Below are 18,448 nucleotides of genomic sequence, written 5' to 3' on the forward strand. Positions count from 1 at the left end.
AGTCACTGACGAGTGGATAGACATCCAAGTGACTTCTTGTCTTGGTCACGCTCAGTACCCTTGTTCTGTAACAAGCACCTGCACTATCACTTCAGTGTCGCCACACTGTGGACTCGAGTCTCGTCCATCCATAAGGAAAGTAATGTGTGCACTGATCTCATCGGATCGATCACCGCCCTCGTGATGATCCATCGATCAGGAGCATTCAAAAATTAATCACCAATGATACATGGCTCAAATTCTCAACTCTTGAGAATATGCATCATCATCTTATTAATTCCTTGGACGATTCATAGACACATAAACAATATGAATGAAAAAGATGCCTTTTATTTATTCAATAATAATAAAGTCAAATACAAATTATGTCCCAGAATTAATAATGTGTCAGCTAAAATTGGCTTCTAGGGCATACATCTAACACAATGTATATCATAGGTTCACAAATTCGGTCTCATGCCCTGATCTATTATTATGATTAAAGCTAACTCCCAAATGGATACCTGACTAGACCTAAATTATTGTAGGATGTGTCAAGAAATGCATAGCAGATATATAAGCCCATGGCTTGGGTCATGTCCAGTTTACATCTAGACTAGATCGATGAGTCTTCGCAATTAGATTTGGCCATGGCCGGTGCAAACATAAGGTAAATATATCACATCTATTAACCCAATTAGTTTACCGTCCAAATTGTTTCCGATTTAAATTTGGCATCTGATTTAACTTAGTTCACACCGTTTAGGCTGTCAAGTTGCTCCCTTTTGTACGGAAAAGTTGGTTTCCTTATTTGTTTGGGGGCAATTTTGGTTTTTTACTTAGGTAAATAGTTCCAGTAACGCTACTAATTTAAATGGTTGTAAGCGTTGGTTTTATAAAATATTGCGTATGGGGATAATATACATAAACTTCAAGATGATTTGTAATTTATCCTAACAATTTAATAATTATTTTAGAAAACCACCTTTCAGAAGTTCACCAGTTTGTGCTATCTCACCATGCTTCAGGCTCTTACTGAAGTGAATGATATTGACGGCTTGTAGCAATGCTACGAGGAGAGGGAGCAGAGTTTTAGGTAGCCTATGATCTGAAGTTGATGAATTTGATGATTAGAGTCTACTCAAGGAAGAGCATGGTTGAAGAAGCTGAATCACTTTGGGAAAGGGCCTCAGAGAAGGTTGCAAGAATTGACTTGAGGGCGTGCGAGTTGTTCTTAGGAAACTAGTAGAAGAGCCACGAGGGTGAGGTTGGCTCTAAAATGGTCACAAAATGCAGTTTTAATGGTCAAACAGGACAAGTACGTACGTAGAAGTTAGATTAAGAGAAAGTGATCGTCTTCTTAAAACTTTTATAGGAGGCGAAGGATTGGAGGGTGCAGAGAGGTTCTGCAAGAGTTTGAACGCGCTTTACTTTCTCGATTCCAAAGCATATGAATCGCTGATCCGCCTCCAAAACTAAGAGAACGCCAGAAAGTGTCAAACTAGTATGTATTCAATTGGCTGCTCTGGGCAACTTTTTTGGGGAGGGATTGAGTTCTGTGTTATTCATGATAAGACTTCTAGGATTAATGGGTAACGTTGAAGTGAGCTCGAACCTAAGTTCTTTGGAAGGGCCTATGATCAGAAAATCACGTTGAGTTATGCGTCATTCACCATAAATTTCTGGAGGGTAAAGAAGGAAGGCTTACTCCATAGTCCCTGTAGGGCCAATGCTTAATCCAACGGAGAGTAAACCCTTAATGATTGTTGCTTGTGCGTGTTAAATTAGCAAGACATCATTTCTTCCTTTGAAGTTAATATCAATTCTTATAGTTGCCAAAATTTTCTCTCTTTTTTTTTCGTGGTAGATAACTAAATCTTTTTGTAAGAAGCGTGCAAGATCCCCAGCATCCAAATTGAGGCCCGAAGGGATTCACTATAACTAAATCTACTCCTTCAGTCCTTTGATCATTGTATTTTAAGATATACTAAAAATTAACAAGAATAAAAAGATAATATTATTGAAATTATGACAAAATAATAACAGCAATTGAATACAAAAGAATCTATTAGGGGAAGACCGAACACCAGCTGGGATTTAATAAATTTAAAACACTACGTACGTAGATTGAAAGAATGAAAGACACTAAAAGCAAAGGACATGCGGAAGTTTGACATCAGACTTGTGTATAGAATTGAAAATACTCGGAAGTCCATTTGCAAAGCTCACTGCAAAAGCTTTGACGTTCTTCCCATCCCTCCACCCGACCACACGTTGGACTTGTGCACCGTTCAATCTGCCGTGGTGACCATCTCTTCATGGTAATCCTCCGTACAGATTCTATGACCTGCCTCCGGCACTGCTCGAAGTAGGGGTTCTGAAACTTCATCCTCTCAGAATCCTCAGTTCCACCAGAAACAACTCCAATTTTGTTCAGGTATTCCATGCCAATCTGCCGAGTCCGGTGATCGCCAAAGAGTAGGATGCCCATTGTGTACGTTGCGGCATCGTGGCCACCGACCATCGCCTTCTCGAGATAGCGTAACCCTAAGTTCAGGCTTTCCAGATTGAAGACATTCTCCTGAAAAACATTGATTAGAAGAAATTTAAGAGTTAGACTACTAAGAAAAAATAACTATCAATTTACCATGCAGCTCTCAAAGGTGCTCCTCCTATGTTCGTAAATCCATGCACCGTGTTTGGTCTTATTTGGATCTCTATTCTCAAAAATTCTTGCACGTCTATAGGCTCAGGAGTGGGTATTATTAGATATACACTCTCATAAAAGGGTTGTTATTATTGATCATCATATCAGAATATATATCTTTGGCCCTTTCTACACTGGCAACTTCTATATTGTCTATTCACTCAAAAGAAGGAAAAAAAAGGTGAGTGAGACTTCTACATTGTGTTCTCCACTGATGCAATTGGCTGGAACAAATCCCAAGTTGAACTTTGTCAAAGGCCTGTTATTGTTGTGATCTTTTATATTTTCCGTGTGAAACGTTATCTAGAAGTCTTAACTTGCAAGAAGAAATATAGCAATGTAAAGCATGGGTAGATGGAGTTGATAGTCTACGTACCAGTCCAAGTATAAAACAAGCTTTAAGATTTCCGGCTGCGGCGCAACTATTGAGAATAGCGAAGTAACGCTCCTTGTTCCACCAATGCATGCTCCATTCTTTCTCCAAAGAAATATGTTGTCCAACCAACTTTGCTTTTGATGCCGTTCTAAACATCTTGCACCTACAACAACGTTAAGCGATGCAGCACATCTCAAGAACTTAGTATTTAATTAATGTTCATCATGAAACAAAGAAATAGATAAAGCATGGATATTGCTATAAAACTCACGTCATCTGTAGGTTTTCGAGATCGGATACTGGTGTTGAAGACAATGAAACTAGCTGAGCAACGATCTCTACGATGAGATCATGTGGAAGAGACTTGATGCTTGTAGTAGTTTTAGCTCTCCACTGCTTCTTCTGTATTCTTTTTGTGGCTTTCATGGTTAGTGAGATAGGCTGAGTTGTAAGTTGAGGGGCAATCTTAACTTGGAGAGAGAGGATACGTATTTTTTCAAAAAGTACTTCCAGAGATCACGCAAGGCCTAAGATGAACGAATAAGGAATTAACTACAGTTCTCATCAAAATTCAGACAAAAATTATAAAGCTTTATATCGATTATTCAACATAGTTCAATAAAATATGCTTATATAAATGTATATCATCAAACATATAACCCATTCCAAAAAATATGCAAGATATTAACCTACAGTTGTTTTATATTTTTTTTATCTTTCATTTTTATCCAAATTTTCGATCAATCATTATTTTACTGATTTAGGCCCTTCATGGTCACACTAGCCCGAGACACCTTCTAGGTCTTTTGGTCAACTTGGGTTTACCAAAATATCTGGACCTCTCCTAGTCCTAAAGTATCCGAAGAGAAAAAGAATGATAAAGAGAGAGAAAGGGTGATAAAGAAAGAGAAACATGAGAGAGAGAGGAAAGAAGAGAGAGAGAGCCCTCTCCTCTGCTCAAAACAGGGGAGAATCTCTCGCCCTCTCCTTCTCAACCCGCCATGAAAGTGCCGAGGGACGACGGCCCACAGCAGTTCCCCCACCCGGCAGCTAGGGCGGCAGTCTCGAACATGAGCAGCGGCCGGCGGTGGTCGGCAACCGGGGACTCAGAAAACTCTAATCAGGCCATTGGCGACAGCTGAGGGACTCAGAAAACTTGATAAAAGAAGGTGAGGTGGCTCACCTCGTTCCAACGACGAATCGGCGGTGGCTCGTCGGAAACACTCAACGGGGAACCGGGGGCTTGGACGGATCTTGCCGGCGATTGATCGATGATTAAGAGCGACAAACGGATGGAAGAGGGGTAGGCTTTATATAGGTGAACTTCCTGGGCCAGCTGGAGTTCTACGTGCTTGGGTTTTGACCAGCTGGAGTTCCTGGTCATAACCTCCCTCTCCTAGTCGGACTCGGAGAGGAAGAAGACTCCCGAGTCTCTCTCCCGACTCACGTGCCAAGCGGCCGGTCCAGACCACTCCCAGGCCGGTACTTGGAGTCCTTGGTTTCGTAGAAATGTCAATCCTCAATGCAAATTGTAACAAACATAAAATCATATGCATCAATCTCATATTTTGTGCTTCCAAGTGATGCTCTTATAGATTACATGGCAAACACCCATTTTGTAAAGACTAAAGACACAGGCACTTATGTTTATCGACGTGATTCACACATCTTTTATTCTCAAGACAATATATATAAATAATCTCTCTTATTGCAAATTTACTTCACTTTTTTGGGATGTTCTATCTTCAGCGCAGGATGCGCAACTCTATCTCGTTATCTTCCTTGAGAGAAAACGAACACAGCTTGCAGTCTGCAGAGAGGAGTGATGAAGTCTTATATTTGTCTTCTCCACCAACTACAGGCATCAGCACGCCTCGCTTTACCGTATTCTCGTAGTCAGGACGGTATGTTCTTCCCAGAACTCCTTCCACTTGGGGTGAGAGCCCAAAGAATCTGAACTGCACCTCCAAATGTGCGTAGGAATCATCTGATGGTATCTGATAGTTGTGTAACTCATCATCTTCCTTGGTGATTGGAACCACCTTGAGCATGGCCTCTGCAATCCCCTCAAGCACGACCATGATGCTGTTTCTGGTTCCAGTCCTCTCCAGAGTCAGCTCTGTATCTGGTGACTTCCAATGGGAGAGGTGTCCTTCTGGGACCAGCAAAGGCTTTCCATCGTAAGAGAACTTCAGGTGATCAACGTCGTTGCTCCATTGCTTTACATGAGCTGCCTCGACAGTGAAGTTGTGAGAACCATACATGAACCCAAGAGCTTGAATCCAAGTGAAGTCGCGGGTCCTGCCGGCAGGCCGGAGGCCAATGAAGCGGGCATTGATCTGGAGGTGAGGGTCGGAGACCAGGCTGAAGTGCTCATCCTTTCTCCCATGAAAATAGAATACAGCACCGTCAGCACCAATGAAGCGAGGGTCATGACAACCAGACCCTGGGCCTTCGCAGTTGGGTTTGTGGCAAACTGCAATTTGATAGCGATCTTGCAATTAAATGGAGTTTTCACACCATGCAGAACATTGACTTTTTTTTTTTTAGTGAAGTTAGTTCCTCTATTCGTTAGCTGAATTCAAGAGGACCAATGGAGAGTTGAGAGAGCTCGTTAAAGAAGCCATGCTTACCTCGGCACACAGCCTCACATTTGGGGGAGCGGCAGTCCATGAAACAAGCTTTGGCCCTCGGGTGTCTCGGTTTGATGTGTGGGCACTCCTTTGGGCATCTGACAAATTTACCAAAGCATGGGCTTCCTTTCATGGGACAAGTAACCTTGTCTTGGGGCCAGGCTCCTCCCATTTCCATTGTGACTGCCACAAACAGCAGCAGAAACATCGCCATCCATTTGCTCTCGATGGACTGCATCTTTAACAAACTTTAGAGATTAACTCAGCTGCTGGTTAGAAGGCTTGCTATCCTTGATATATTTATAAGGTTCAAGTAGTGTGGGTTTTCAAGAGTTCGGCTCTTCTTTGTTAGACTTATATTAGGCAGAATTCCAGTTTAACAAGAAGGCCATGGATTCAACTGGTGGAAGGCAGATGGCCTTTTCTCTGTTATCAGTAGAATGTGGAACTTGGCCACTGAAAGAAGAGGACTTGGATGTTGAGCTTGGTTATGTCTCTATCCCCGTAAGTGCAGGCTCAATGGTTCCTCGTAGTGGAATTTCTTCTAAGAGTTGTACTTCGATCCTCTCAGTATTCAATCGCTTGTTTACTTTGGATCTTTGGCAGAAACCCAATAACATAGAAAGGCTTTACCTGATCGGGGTCAGCAACCTATTGGGACCTTAGTTTCAATTTTAAGGATGGGAATGGTAGGCTCGTCGATGTACACTAGCCTGGCACCTTTTTTAACATATTAAAGACAGGCGGGATACAAAATAGATTAAAAATCTGTTGACCAGAGTCCGCTCTGACTATTTTATTAAACAGATAACTTAGTCTAACCTACAATGGGTTGAGTCAACTTAAACAAATTAAACGGTTAAGCCTTGCCATCTTTAGTTAGTGTCATTAACTTTGTCAAGAATATTTTCCTTAAAGAACCCTGTCAATGAATAAAAGAGTAATAGTTAGTTCCTTTAATTCCATCCCTATGTTGGTTGCATGTGCCATAAAAAATTTCTGTTGACCGTAATGAATTGCGCACTTGTGACAGTGCTAATAGTGTGCAAAACTTAAATAATTTAAAGTACATCCATTTAGAATTTTTTAAGACATAAGTTCCATTAACTTTGTGAAGAATATTTTCCTCAAAAAAACCTTGTCAATGGATAAAAGAGCGACAATTAGTTCCTTTCGGTACCGATGTCAAAACAGATACAATGAAAAATTCTTGTTGAAGGTAATGAATTGTCCACTTAAATCAGCACTAGTGTTATTGTCACGCCCTCGCCTGCACAGAGCACGTGAGGCACCTAGTGCCCACGTGGGGGCCGCATGAGGGGAGGACCGCGGGGCTCTCTTGCCAGATATTGTCCGGTTTCGGAGCCCGCACGGGCGTCGCACGCACCGCTCAGATCTTTTTCCAATTTTGTTTTCCATCCAAAATGCGTCTGTAGGATTTAGAGACAACCGCCTCATATGTCCAGGTTCTGAAACGAGTCTAGCCGATGTATAATTTTCATTCACCCACCCTCCGACTAGAGCCGTCCTCGGCTCTAATACCAAATATCACACCCCCGCTTGTGCGGGGCAGGTGAGGCACCCAGTGCCCATATGGGGGCCACATGAGGGGGAACATGGGGCTCCCCTGCCAGATATTGTCTGGTTCCGGAGCCCGCACGCGCGCACACACGCTGCTCAGACTCCTCCCCGGTTTTGTTTTTCAGCCAAAATGCATTTGCAGGATTTGGAGACAACCACCTTATATGTCCAGGCTCTGAAACGAGTCTAGCCGATGTAGGATCTTTTAGTTTATAATATGTGAAAACTACAAACAATTGAAGCACTTCCATTTAGAAGATTCAGATGACTTTTTATCTAACTTTTTTTTTTCGAGGCATAAACTACATAATCTTTTGGTGAAGTATCTTCTGATTCATGTATATTTTTTCTTTATGCATACATACAGTCCAACTTTCAGTTATTTATGTCTATAAAGGAATGTTATGCTGTTTATAGAGTTTAGGTGAAGGCTTGAGCAAATACAATAGGTACAGCTTCCGTGGAGATGCTTGGGACATTGCCACCTTAGTCTAACATTTTGTTTAGGAAAGGAGAGAGAGAGAGAGAGAGAGAGAGCGAGAGAGAGTTTAGTTGTCATCCTATCTTTTCATTGACGACACAAAACATGGTTATGACAAACTTTGAAATGCTTAACCCTTGGACAACAAAGTAACTAGGTAGGTATAATACCGAGCAACTATGATATGGAAAAATAACGGACAGTAATAATAAATAAAAGGATAAAAAAAAGGATTCTAATGAGATACAGATATCACCACCCAAAGGAAAGATAAGCTCACCACCCGAGCAAGAATGCCAAAGGGATATAGAAATCACAACCTTAAGGAAACTCACAAGGGATACAGAGCAAGAATTCGCCACCTATCGAAATCCACCGAAGGATAAGACTTTAAGAAGAAGCTCTTCTTCACAAGCCAAAGGCTCAATTTGATAATCAACTCAAGTCTGCAAATTTCATTAGCATGAAGGGGTTTAAATAGGAAAACTTGGAACAACCCTCCAATCATGGGTAATTAAAACTTGGAACAACCCTCCAAGCATAGGTAATTAAAACTCGGAACAACCCTCCAAGCATAGGTAATTAGAGCTTACTACTTCCCAACAACTATTAAATAAGATTAATGCCCTAAGTTAAGCATGGGTAATTAAAGTTTGCTACTTTCCAACAACTATTAAATAAAATTAATGCACCTAATTCTTGAAAAAACAAAGAAAGTAAAGAAAAACATGAATTTCCATAACATCCTGCAAGCCTTGCACCAACGAGCGATCGGTTCATGTTTGAGCATGATGAATCACTTTGTGCCCAGCTCAAGCTCACTTTATTCTTTTTCTTGAAATAAGTAGGTCCTTTCGCTTTCATGACAACTGACTTCAAACCTTTCTTTCTGACGGATCGCCCGACATGTTCCGTAGTTGCTTCAATAGCATACCGAGATGCGTTGGAAACTAGAGACAGAGCTTTTTGATAGAGGACCAAGCTGATGGAGGACCACTACAGGGAGAATAGAGAAGGGAGAAGAAGAAGAAAAGAGGAGGAAGAAGAAGGAAGAGGAAGAAGAGAAGGAAGAAAAGGGGGCTAGATTTTTATTCAATCATTCAATACCCTAATTCATGAGAGGGGTGGCCTTTATATTGGCCTTACATCAGGTCAATCAATTCACGACATACCAAACTTGGATTCTCCATCAATTGACTAAATCAATCGATTGATTACATACCAAAATCAATCCAATGACTCAACAGCTAATCCAATTGACTTCAATAACAAACAACTCACCAAATTGACTTGACTAAACAAAAACAAACGACCAAATTAACTCGATCAAACAAAAGCAAAATACAGAAAATAAAAATGACACAAACTAGATGGGACCCAATCTAGGGCTCGACTCGATCTGGTGGCTCAAGAAAACCTGCTAGCCATGATGATGTCAATCCCTGGTGTGAACGCGAACGAGTGGCTCTGATGGCTCGATCATCTAAGTGAATAGCTTTGATGTCCCCTTCAACTCTTTTCAAGTGGAAAAAACTCGACCCCGTCGAGTGCAGGTCTGACCGGCTGTCGTACTACTCTAGAAGGTCAGGATCAAGGCGCTGCAACTCGGCTCTAGAAATCTACGTCATGTCAGACTCTGGTCAGCCTTTCCACCGAACAACTTAACGTTGGTATCCACCATTCCTGGTTGATATAACCTGCTCATCCAATATATGTTCTATTTGTTCTCTGCGTGCCTAAAATTTGGAGGCGGCCACTCAACAACAGGTACCGGGTCAGGGTGCTCAATAAAGGTGGGTGTGTCAACAAAGGGGTCAGAATGAATAATTGTTGTCTTTTTGTAGGAGATTAAATCTTTAATATTAAATGTCGCACTATTTTCATAGTCATCAGGAAGATCTACAACATATGCATTCGATTTAATTTTCTTTAGGACTATGAATGGATGCGCACTACAAGCTTACAGTTTGTTGAACGTTCCGAAAGAAAGTCGTTCATGCCTAATTCTTACTATGACATAATTTTCCATATTAAACCCTTGATAATGTTTGTGCGAATCAGCAAGAAATTTATAATTTAAGTTATTAGAGTGAATGCATTTGCTGATCTGTAGATGCGATGCAAATGACTGTGCAGACTCAGACACTCTATGCTAATGAAATATGGGGATCAGGTCTACGGCGGCGGGGTGCTCAAAGCTAGACTCCACACTGTTAACTCGAGCCACAAGGGTAAACACGGGTAATCGGCTTTTGACATCTTTCACTACCCCTTTCGACGTCGTGATGTGAAGTGGTTTGTTTGTACTTAGGTCAATAGTTTTTCTTTGGGATTCATTCTGGATAAATTCTAATCCAGTGGGTTCATCTTTAAAGTATTTTACATAATCTTCTATATTTGGTTCATAGACTTCTTCGACATATTCGGCCTCTTAGTTTCCAGCTTCTGGTTCAGTAATCAGGTAGGTCTTAGTGGAACAATGGGACGCTATGCGGCCGAATTGTTGACACCTACAACATTGGGTTTGGTTCCTAGGGGTATGGGGAAAGACTATGGGTGGCGGCCAAACCGATTTCAGGCTAGGCTGCAACGGGGGTTGGCAGTTTAGGGGTCCTAAAGTTTCGCATGAACTCACGAACCTCTTCTTTGATTTCTTCCCTTTCAGCTCGTATGGCAGTGAACTAGTCTTGGAGGAATTTTAGAACTTCGGAATCCATGGTAGCAAAGGGGACTTTAGGTTGATTGGTTTGGTACTCCTTATCACCACGGGTTGGCATGCAATGAAACCCTAGATATGCAACGTCAATAATGTAAACCTAGATATGCAATGTTAATAATGAAATCCTAAAGATGCAATGTTGATAATGAGACCCTAGATATGCAGGATAACTTATCAATACAACCTAATATGATTTTAGAGATTAGCAAGCTTTCACAAAGTAATTTAAAATTTAAATGTTGCTGATTTTAACTTCGGTTATTTTAGAGTTAGGGTATGAGATTAATCAAGTTAAGAATTAGGTTGCAATCAAGTATTACGGTTGTTCTGATCCTAAAGTAATCTGATCGTGGGATGTTGAGAAACATCCTATTGCTAGGGTGTGCTAATTTAGTAACAAGATTTTTAAAAGGTGAATAGGATGGGTTTGGTAATAGATGTTTTAGGTTATGAATTTTTGACAGCAAAATAAAATTTCCAAAATATGGTTATCATGCAAGAGAACTAGAACATAATTAAATGAACAAGCCAAAAAAAGTGAAACCTATCACCTGTCGTGAAACAGACGACCAGAATCGCTCGGAGGCTGGGGCACCGATCAGGGACGCAGTGCAGTTGATGGGCTCTTCAGTTGTCGCAGCTAGGATCGAATCCAGTCAACTCAGCAGGCTTGATTGCAACTTCAAGAACTTGGTGGATGACGGGCCGATGCGGCAGGACCCATGGTGTAAGGGGAAACGGAATGGACCTAATAAAGCAGGCCCGTGAGTGTGAATGGAATTGGGGAGGGGAGAAGGGCATGGTGTGAACTGGATTGGGAATGAAAACCGGTTTGGTGAAGTCAGATAATTGTGAACTGGGTTGGGGGAAGGAGAGGGGTCTGCAGTGTGAAAGGGGCTGGGGTAGTTGGGCTGGTTGGGTTTCGATTTTTGAAGTGGTGGGCGGGCCTATGGGGGCCCGTGGGTAGAAGAGGCTGAGGTATTTGGGCCCGAAGGGCCTGTGGCCTAATGGGCCCGAGGGCCTTGGTGGGTCGCAGGTCAGTAAGAGGGGGGGGAGGAAGGAGACAAGCCTTAGAACAAATGAAGCCCATGAGAAGGTGGGAAGTGGCTGTTGTATGAAAGGGAGTTTTGGGAAAAAATGGAGAAGAGGGAGAGGTGGGGGTTTTGGACACGATGGAGTTCTTCCACCGGTAGATGCGGGAGGGGGACAAAGCGTTTGAGGGGGCGCTGGTGGCAATTTCGGAGGGAGCACCGAATCGATGGTTGCTGATCGCGGTGCAGGTTTCAGGGAGGTGTGGAGAGAGGAGATGGAATCCGAGGGCGGTGAGGTGGAGCAAGAGGGGTGCTCAGCGGAAGGGGGAGTGGTGGGCAGCAATGAGGGAGAGAGTGGAGCACAGCGGGCGGCGGCGTCGCGGGTGGGATGCTCGGCGGCGAAGAGACGACGACCAAAGGAGGCACTCAGCAGAGGGCTTCAGTGAGGTGGCGCTAGGAGCCAGAGGAGGAGGAGACGGCGCTCGGACAGTCTGTCGGCGGTGGCTCGGTCGGTTACGCTCCGACGACGACGAAGAACCGAGGTGGGGGCCTCGATGGCGCGGCGACGATGGCAGCTGCGGGGGCAGTCATGGAGAAGATGAATAGGTAAGTGGTTTTTTTTTAACAGCACATGCGGTCATGTGCTGTTCCTTTTTTTTTTTGGATGGCACATGCGGTCACATGCGCCTCTTTTTTTGACTTTTTAAAGGTTTGGGTTATCGGGCGCAACCCGCTCCAATACTCATTACTGCCAGCACATGCAGCTCGCGTGCACCATTTTTTTTTGTTGTGGATCTGGGCTACTAGATTGTGGGTTAACAGGTGGGCTCTTACCCATTAAGCAGATCATCTTCAACCTCCCGACGGTTCGGGAGGGCGGGCCGTTCCTCGCGGCAGTGGTTGCGAAAAGGGCTGCAGCCGTAGAACATGCAACAGGGAGGGGCGGTCGGACATGGCGGCAGCAAGCGGCGGCTCCCAGCATTGCGTCACAAGAGGCGTCTCTCCGGATGGGCTACGCACGGACGTAAGCCGAGCCGGACTTGGGACGGCGGGCTTCCGTGGGGCTGCAGCAATCTCCGGTGGAGAGCCAAAACCACGGGAGCGGGAGCGGCAGTGCTCCTCTCTTTGGATCCAATTGATGGGCGGCGGAACTGTGGGACGGCGGAGTGGTGTTGGGGCCCTCGGAAGGCGTCGCGGATGGGTTGGGGAAGGGGGTTTCGCTTTCTTTTCTCGGGACCCACCTCAGTGGCGGTGGGGTACTGGTGGCGGCGCCTGGTGGCGTGCGGTGCAGCCGGTAGCGAGGGGTGGAATTGGTGGCTGCGGGCTTGGTGTTCGGTAGGAAGGACCTGACGAAAGGGGTTTTCCCTTTTGCCTCTGGTGAGAATCGAGAGGGACAGAGGGACCCTTTTTCTTTTGGTGAAAATCGAGGGAGGGAGAGAGGCCTGGTGAAATCGAGAGAGAGAGGAAAGAAAAGAAACTGGATCGTGGCTTTGGCAGTAGGGGCAAAGCCGACCTGCTCTGATACCAAGCTGATGGAGGACCATTGCAGGGAGAATAGAGAATGGAGAAGAAGAAGAAAAGAGGAGGAGGAAGAAGAAGAGAAGAGGAAGAAGAGAAGAAAGAAATGGGGGCTAGATTTTTATTCAATCATTCAATATCCTAATTTATGAGAGAGGTGGCCTTTATATAGGTCTTACATTAGGTTAATCAATTGACAACATACCAAACTTAGATCCTTAATCACTTGACTAAGTCAACCGATTGATTACATACCAAAATCGATCCAATGACTGAACAACTAACCCAATTGATTTCAATAACAAACAATTGACCAAATTGACTTGACTAAACAAAAACAAATAACCCAATTGACTCGATCAAATAAAAGCAAAATGCAGAAAATAAAAATGACACAAACTAGATTAGACCCAATCCAGGGCCTGACTCAATCTGGTGGCTCAAGAGCACCTCCTAGACACGGTGATGTCAATCTCTAGTGCGAATGCAAATGAGTGGCTCTGATGGCTCGATCATCTAACTAAATAGCTTTGATGTCCCATCACTTTTCAAATTCAAAAACGATTTAGTCATTGGACTAGATAGTGGGTTGGTCTTGGGATTCATTGGGCTCAATGGGTAGATTCTTAAACACTCCCGTGCTCCCCCTGGTTGGAAAAGACTCGACTTCAAGCCTTGCTCTCCCTCTTCATCAGAATAGGGCAAAAGATCAGAAACATTGAAAGTTGTGGATATACTATAGTCACCTGGGAGCTCGATCTTGTAAACATTTTCTCTAATGCATTAAATCACTTTGAAAGGACCATCGACTCTAGGCATGAGTTTAGCATGACGCCCACTAGGAAATCATTCCTTTCGTAGATGAATCCAAACCCAATCACCTTCTTAAAAGTTGCTGGCTTGCGATGCTTGTTGGCTTACTTTTTATATTTCTCAGTTTGCTTGAGAATGCGATCTCGAACCTGTGCATGCAAGATTCAGTCACCTTTCTTTTTATTGGAGCCTCAGTCATCTTTCTTGTTAGGTGTTCAAAACTCTTCTCAACTTCACTCATCCATTTGAATATTCCTCCTTTCAAGCATTCAGTGATAGAAGCAATGATAGTGCTGAATCCTTTGATGAACTGCCGATAGAATGATGCAAGATCATGAAAACTTCGGATATCATGGATTGACCTAGGTGTAGGCCAACTTGTGATTGCTTCAATCTTGCTAGGATCCATCTTTATGCCCCTGCTAGAAATAACATAGCCCAAGAATACAAGGCTTTCAGTAAAGAAATGGCACTTCTTCAAATTGGTAAATAACTTCTGCTCCCTTAGAGTATTGAACACTTGTCGAAGATGCTCCAAATGTTGTTCCTCATGCCTGCTGTATACCAAAATATCATCAAGATGGACAATAATAAAATGTCCGATAAATGGTCTAAAAACATGATTTATAAGCCTCATAAAAGTGCTAGGAGCATTAGAAAGCCCAAACAACATAACCATCCATTCATATAGACCATCCCGTGTCTTGAAGGCCATTTTCCATTCATCTTCTGGCCTCATTCAAATTTGGTGATAACTGCTTTGCAAATCTATCTTCGACAAGATAGTGGTGTCATGAAGTCGATCAAGAAGATCATCAAGTCGAGGAACAAGAAAGCGATATTTGACAGTAATCTTGTTCACTGCTCTACTATCAACGCACATTCGCGAAGAAGAACCAGGACAACACATGGGCTCATACTTTCTTTCACCAAGCCTTTAGCCAAAGTTCTTCTACCTGCCATTGCAATTCTTCATTCTCCTTAGGACTCATCCTATAGGCTGCCTTGTTAGGAATGACAACATCAGGTACCAGATCAATGCAATGCTAAATATATCTTATGGGAGGAAGACCAGGTGGAATCTCCTTTGGAATGACATCAAAAAACTCAGCAAGAAAAGGCTGCACCATTGGGGGTGGCTGGCTCATTTGTTTCTTCATTTTCTTGGAATACTACAAGAGCACAAGCTTTAGTAGCACACTCCAACACCTTCTCAAACTCAGATTTTGAAAGTAACTTACTTCCCTTCCCTTTGTCAGGTTTGGAAAATTTCTCTAATCGAAGAGGACCCAAGATTATCTTTACTCCATCTTTCACAAAAGAATAAGGGTTTCTAAAGCCATCATGAATGGCTTTTTTGTCATACCGCCATGGTCTACCCAAAAGTAGATGGCACGCATCCATCGGCACAACAACACATAACACTTCATCCTTATAATTCTTCCCAATAAAAAATTGAATAAGACATTGCTTATTGACTTTTACCTCATTCCCTTTGCGAAACCATGGAAGCTTGTAAGGTTGAGGATGTGACTCCATTTTTTGTTTCAATTTCTCCACCATATCCTCAGCCACAACGTTTTCACAACTTCCTCCATTGATAATTACTTCACAAACTTTGTCATGAGAAGTACATCATGTGTGAAAGATGTTGGTGTGGAGCCACTCATCTTCATCTTTACGATCAATGCTCAAACTCTGCTGAATGACAAGTGATTCTCCATTATCAAGGTAAGTGACTTCTTCTTCTTCCTTTTGTTCAACAAAAGTCACAATTTTGCGATTTGGACAATCAAAGGGAATATGGCCAATTCCTTGGCACTTGAAACATTTGCGAGGATCGGCAAGTGGACGACTTGAACTAGCTCCCCCTACTTTCTTTGAGAACTTAGAATTCGTCGCCTTACCTCCAAAAATTTATTTAGAGGTTGTAGACCTCCCTCGGTTGGAAGGTCCCTTTTTTGTCATAAATTGTTGGCTACTTCCACGAGCCCCCTTAAGTTGTTTCTCCACTTTTAGTGCTAACTTGACAAGATCGGCATAAGTCCAATATGGTTGTAGTTGGACAACATTTCCGATTTCCATTCGCAGTCCACCAAGATAGCAAGCAATAGTCTACTCCTCTGGCTCAGCAATATCACTTTTCATCATTAGATGATCAAACTCTATAGTGTACTCCTCCATAGAACTCTCCTTTTGCTTAAAATTGTGGAACTTAAGGAAAATGTCTTCTCGGTAGTTTTTCGGCACAAATTTTCTCTTAAGCTATTTCTTCATCTTCTCCCAAGTAGCAATATGATTTCTACCTTCACGAGCTCGCTGCTTCTTCAAATTCTCCCACCACAAAGAAGCGTACTTCTTCAATTTGATGGCAGATAGGTTCACTTTACGATTATCCAGAACATCTTTATAATTAAAGACCTGATCAACCAAGTAAAGCCAATCGATGAACTCCTCAAGTTGCATTCTTCCTTCAAACTCCGGAATATCAACTTTCACATCAAGTTGATCTCGCTGAAATCCTTGATTTCGTGGAGCATGTCGACGAGGAATAGACTCATTTGAAGATGCTTCACTTCTAGAAGCATAGAATGGATTTTCTTCTTTGTCTCTCCCAGAAGAATCTCCTTCTGAATCATGATGGGAGCCATCATGATCAAAAGGTCCATATCGCTCAAGACGTCGCTGCAGTTGTTGTACTTGTCTCCTCAACTCATCTACTTCAACATCACATAGATTTCTTTCACAAGCAGGAGGTGATTCAATATTTGGTCAATGACAACGACCCGTCATAATAACCAATGGCTCTGATACCAACTGATATCGGGCAAAAAAATAACCAGGTAGGAATAATACTGGGCAACTATGATACGGAAAAATAACGGGCTAGAATAGTAAATAAAAGGATAAAGAAAAAGGACTCAAATGGGATACAAATATCACCATCCAAAGGAAAGATAAACTCACCACCTGAGCAAGAATGCCAAAGGGATACACAAATCACAACCCAAAGGAAACTCACAAGGGATACAGAGCAAGAATTCGCCACCTATCGGAATCAATCGAAGGATAAAACTTTAAGAAGAAGCTCTTCTTCACAAGCCAAAGGCTCAATTTGATAAGCAACTCAAGTCTGCAAATTTCATTACCATGAAGGGGTTTAAATAGGAAAATTTGGAACAACCCTCCAAGCATAGGTACTTAAAACTTGGAACAACCTTCCAAGCATAGGTTATTAAAACTTGGAACAACCCTCCAAACACAGGTAATTAAAGCTTACTACTTCCCAACAACTATTAAATAAGATTATTGCCCCTAGTTAAGCATGAGTAATTAAAGCTTACTACTTTCCAACAACCATTAAATAAGATTAATGCACCTAATTCATGAAAAGACAAAGAAAGTAAAGGAAAATATGAATTTCCATAGCATCTTGTCAGTCTTGCACAACCTTCAGTAAAATCACCAAAACTTCCTCTAGAAAACTCCAAATTGCACATTGTTTGATGCATTGGAAACTAAAGACTAGATAGTGGGCTGGTCTTGGGATTCATTGGGCCCAATCGGCAGATTCTCAAACACTCCAGTGTCAGAGTGGGGGAGGAAGAAGACTCCAATAGGAGTCTCTTCCCTGCCTGCCTCGTGCCACATAGCCCAATTGGCTTTGGGCCTGGCCTCTTCGGGCCGACCCATAGGCCCAAGGAGCCGGCCTTACATGTTTGGTCTTATTTCATCCTCTATTCTGAGAAATTATTGCACTTCTATAGGCTTAGAAATGAGTATTATTGGATCTATACACTCATAAAAGGGTTACTATTACTGACCATTATATCAGTATATACATCCATGATTTTGGCCTTTTCTATTGAAACAAGATTACGGTCGCTATTGTCAAGAACATACTTAGTTGTCATAGGTAATATAATGGATAAGTGACATTATGTTACAGAACCACCACTCGATGTATCAGCATCATTATTTATTTATGGGTATAGAAATAATATCTTGAATTGATCAAGCTCAAAAAAAAAAATCAAAAAAGTAACTAACTACACCGGCAAGTTCTATATTGTCTGTTCACCCAAAAGAAGGAAAAAAGTGAGACTTTTACATTGTGTTCTCCACTGATCCAATTTATGGCTGGAACAAATCCCAAATTGAACTTTGTCGAAGACTTGTTATTGTGATCTTTTATATTTTTCATGTGTAACTTTATCTAAGTCTAACTTGCAAGAAGAAACATCACTATGTAAAGCATGGGCAGCTGGAGTTGTTAGTCTCCTTACCAGTCCAAGTGCGAAGCAAGCTTCAAGATTTCTAGCTGTGGCGCTCCTATTGAGAATAGTGAAGTAACGCTCCTTGTTCCACCAATGCATGCTCCATTCTTTCTGCAAAAAAATACGTTGTCCAACCAACTTTGCTTTTGATGCCATTCTAAATATCTTTCACCTACACAACATTAAGCGATGCAGCGCATCTTAAGAACTTGGTATGTAATTGATGTCCATATTGAAGAAAAGGAATAGAACGAAAGATGGATACTATTATAAAACCTACATCATCCGTAGGTTTTCAAGATCGGATATTGGTGGTGCAAACTCTGAGACTAG

General features: G+C 42.4%; 2 protein-coding genes across 2 annotated transcripts; both read right to left on the reverse strand.

Annotated features, from left to right (window-relative positions):
• Positions 1-2,155: 2,155 nt before the first annotated feature.
• LOC120104749 lies at positions 2,156-3,488 on the reverse strand. Its single transcript, XM_039116478.1, has 3 exons — positions 3,334-3,488; positions 3,063-3,225; positions 2,156-2,560 (listed from the first exon to the last, which is right to left on the reverse strand). Exons 1-3 carry the CDS (start codon positions 3,486-3,488, stop codon positions 2,156-2,158), a joined length of 723 nt encoding a protein of 240 aa, XP_038972406.1.
• A 1,255-nt stretch (positions 3,489-4,743) lies between these two features.
• On the reverse strand, positions 4,744-5,933 carry LOC103698043. The gene is made up of 2 exons (XM_039116479.1): positions 5,696-5,933; positions 4,744-5,556 (listed from the first exon to the last, which is right to left on the reverse strand). The coding sequence occupies exons 1-2, from the start codon at positions 5,931-5,933 to the stop codon at positions 4,808-4,810; spliced, it is 987 nt and encodes a 328-aa protein (XP_038972407.1). The 3' UTR covers positions 4,744-4,807.
• Between the last annotated feature and the right edge of the window lie 12,515 nt (positions 5,934-18,448).

The sequence above is a fragment of the Phoenix dactylifera genome, unplaced genomic scaffold (assembly GCF_009389715.1).
Source record: "Phoenix dactylifera cultivar Barhee BC4 unplaced genomic scaffold, palm_55x_up_171113_PBpolish2nd_filt_p 000092F, whole genome shotgun sequence".
Classification (NCBI taxonomy): Eukaryota; Viridiplantae; Streptophyta; class Magnoliopsida; order Arecales; family Arecaceae; genus Phoenix; species Phoenix dactylifera.

Bases quoted from the DNA above. Each gene is read 5' to 3' on its own strand.
- LOC120104749 (XM_039116478.1), bottom strand. From the start codon at position 3,488: ATGAAAGCCACAAAAAGAATACAGAAGAAGCAGTGGAGAGCTAAAACT. The intron at 3,226-3,333 runs GTGAGTTTTATA...ACGTTGTTGTAG, and splicing joins CTCGAAAACCTACAGATGAC to GTGCAAGATGTTTAGAACGG. The intron at 2,561-3,062 runs GTACGTAGACTA...AATGTTTTTCAG, and splicing joins CTTGTTTTATACTTGGACTG to GAGAATGTCTTCAATCTGGA.
- LOC103698043 (XM_039116479.1), bottom strand. From the start codon at position 5,933: ATGCAGTCCATCGAGAGCAAATGGATGGCGATGTTTCTGCTGCTGTTT. The intron at 5,557-5,695 runs GTAAGCATGGCT...TTTAATTGCAAG, and splicing joins ATGTGAGGCTGTGTGCCGAG to ATCGCTATCAAATTGCAGTT.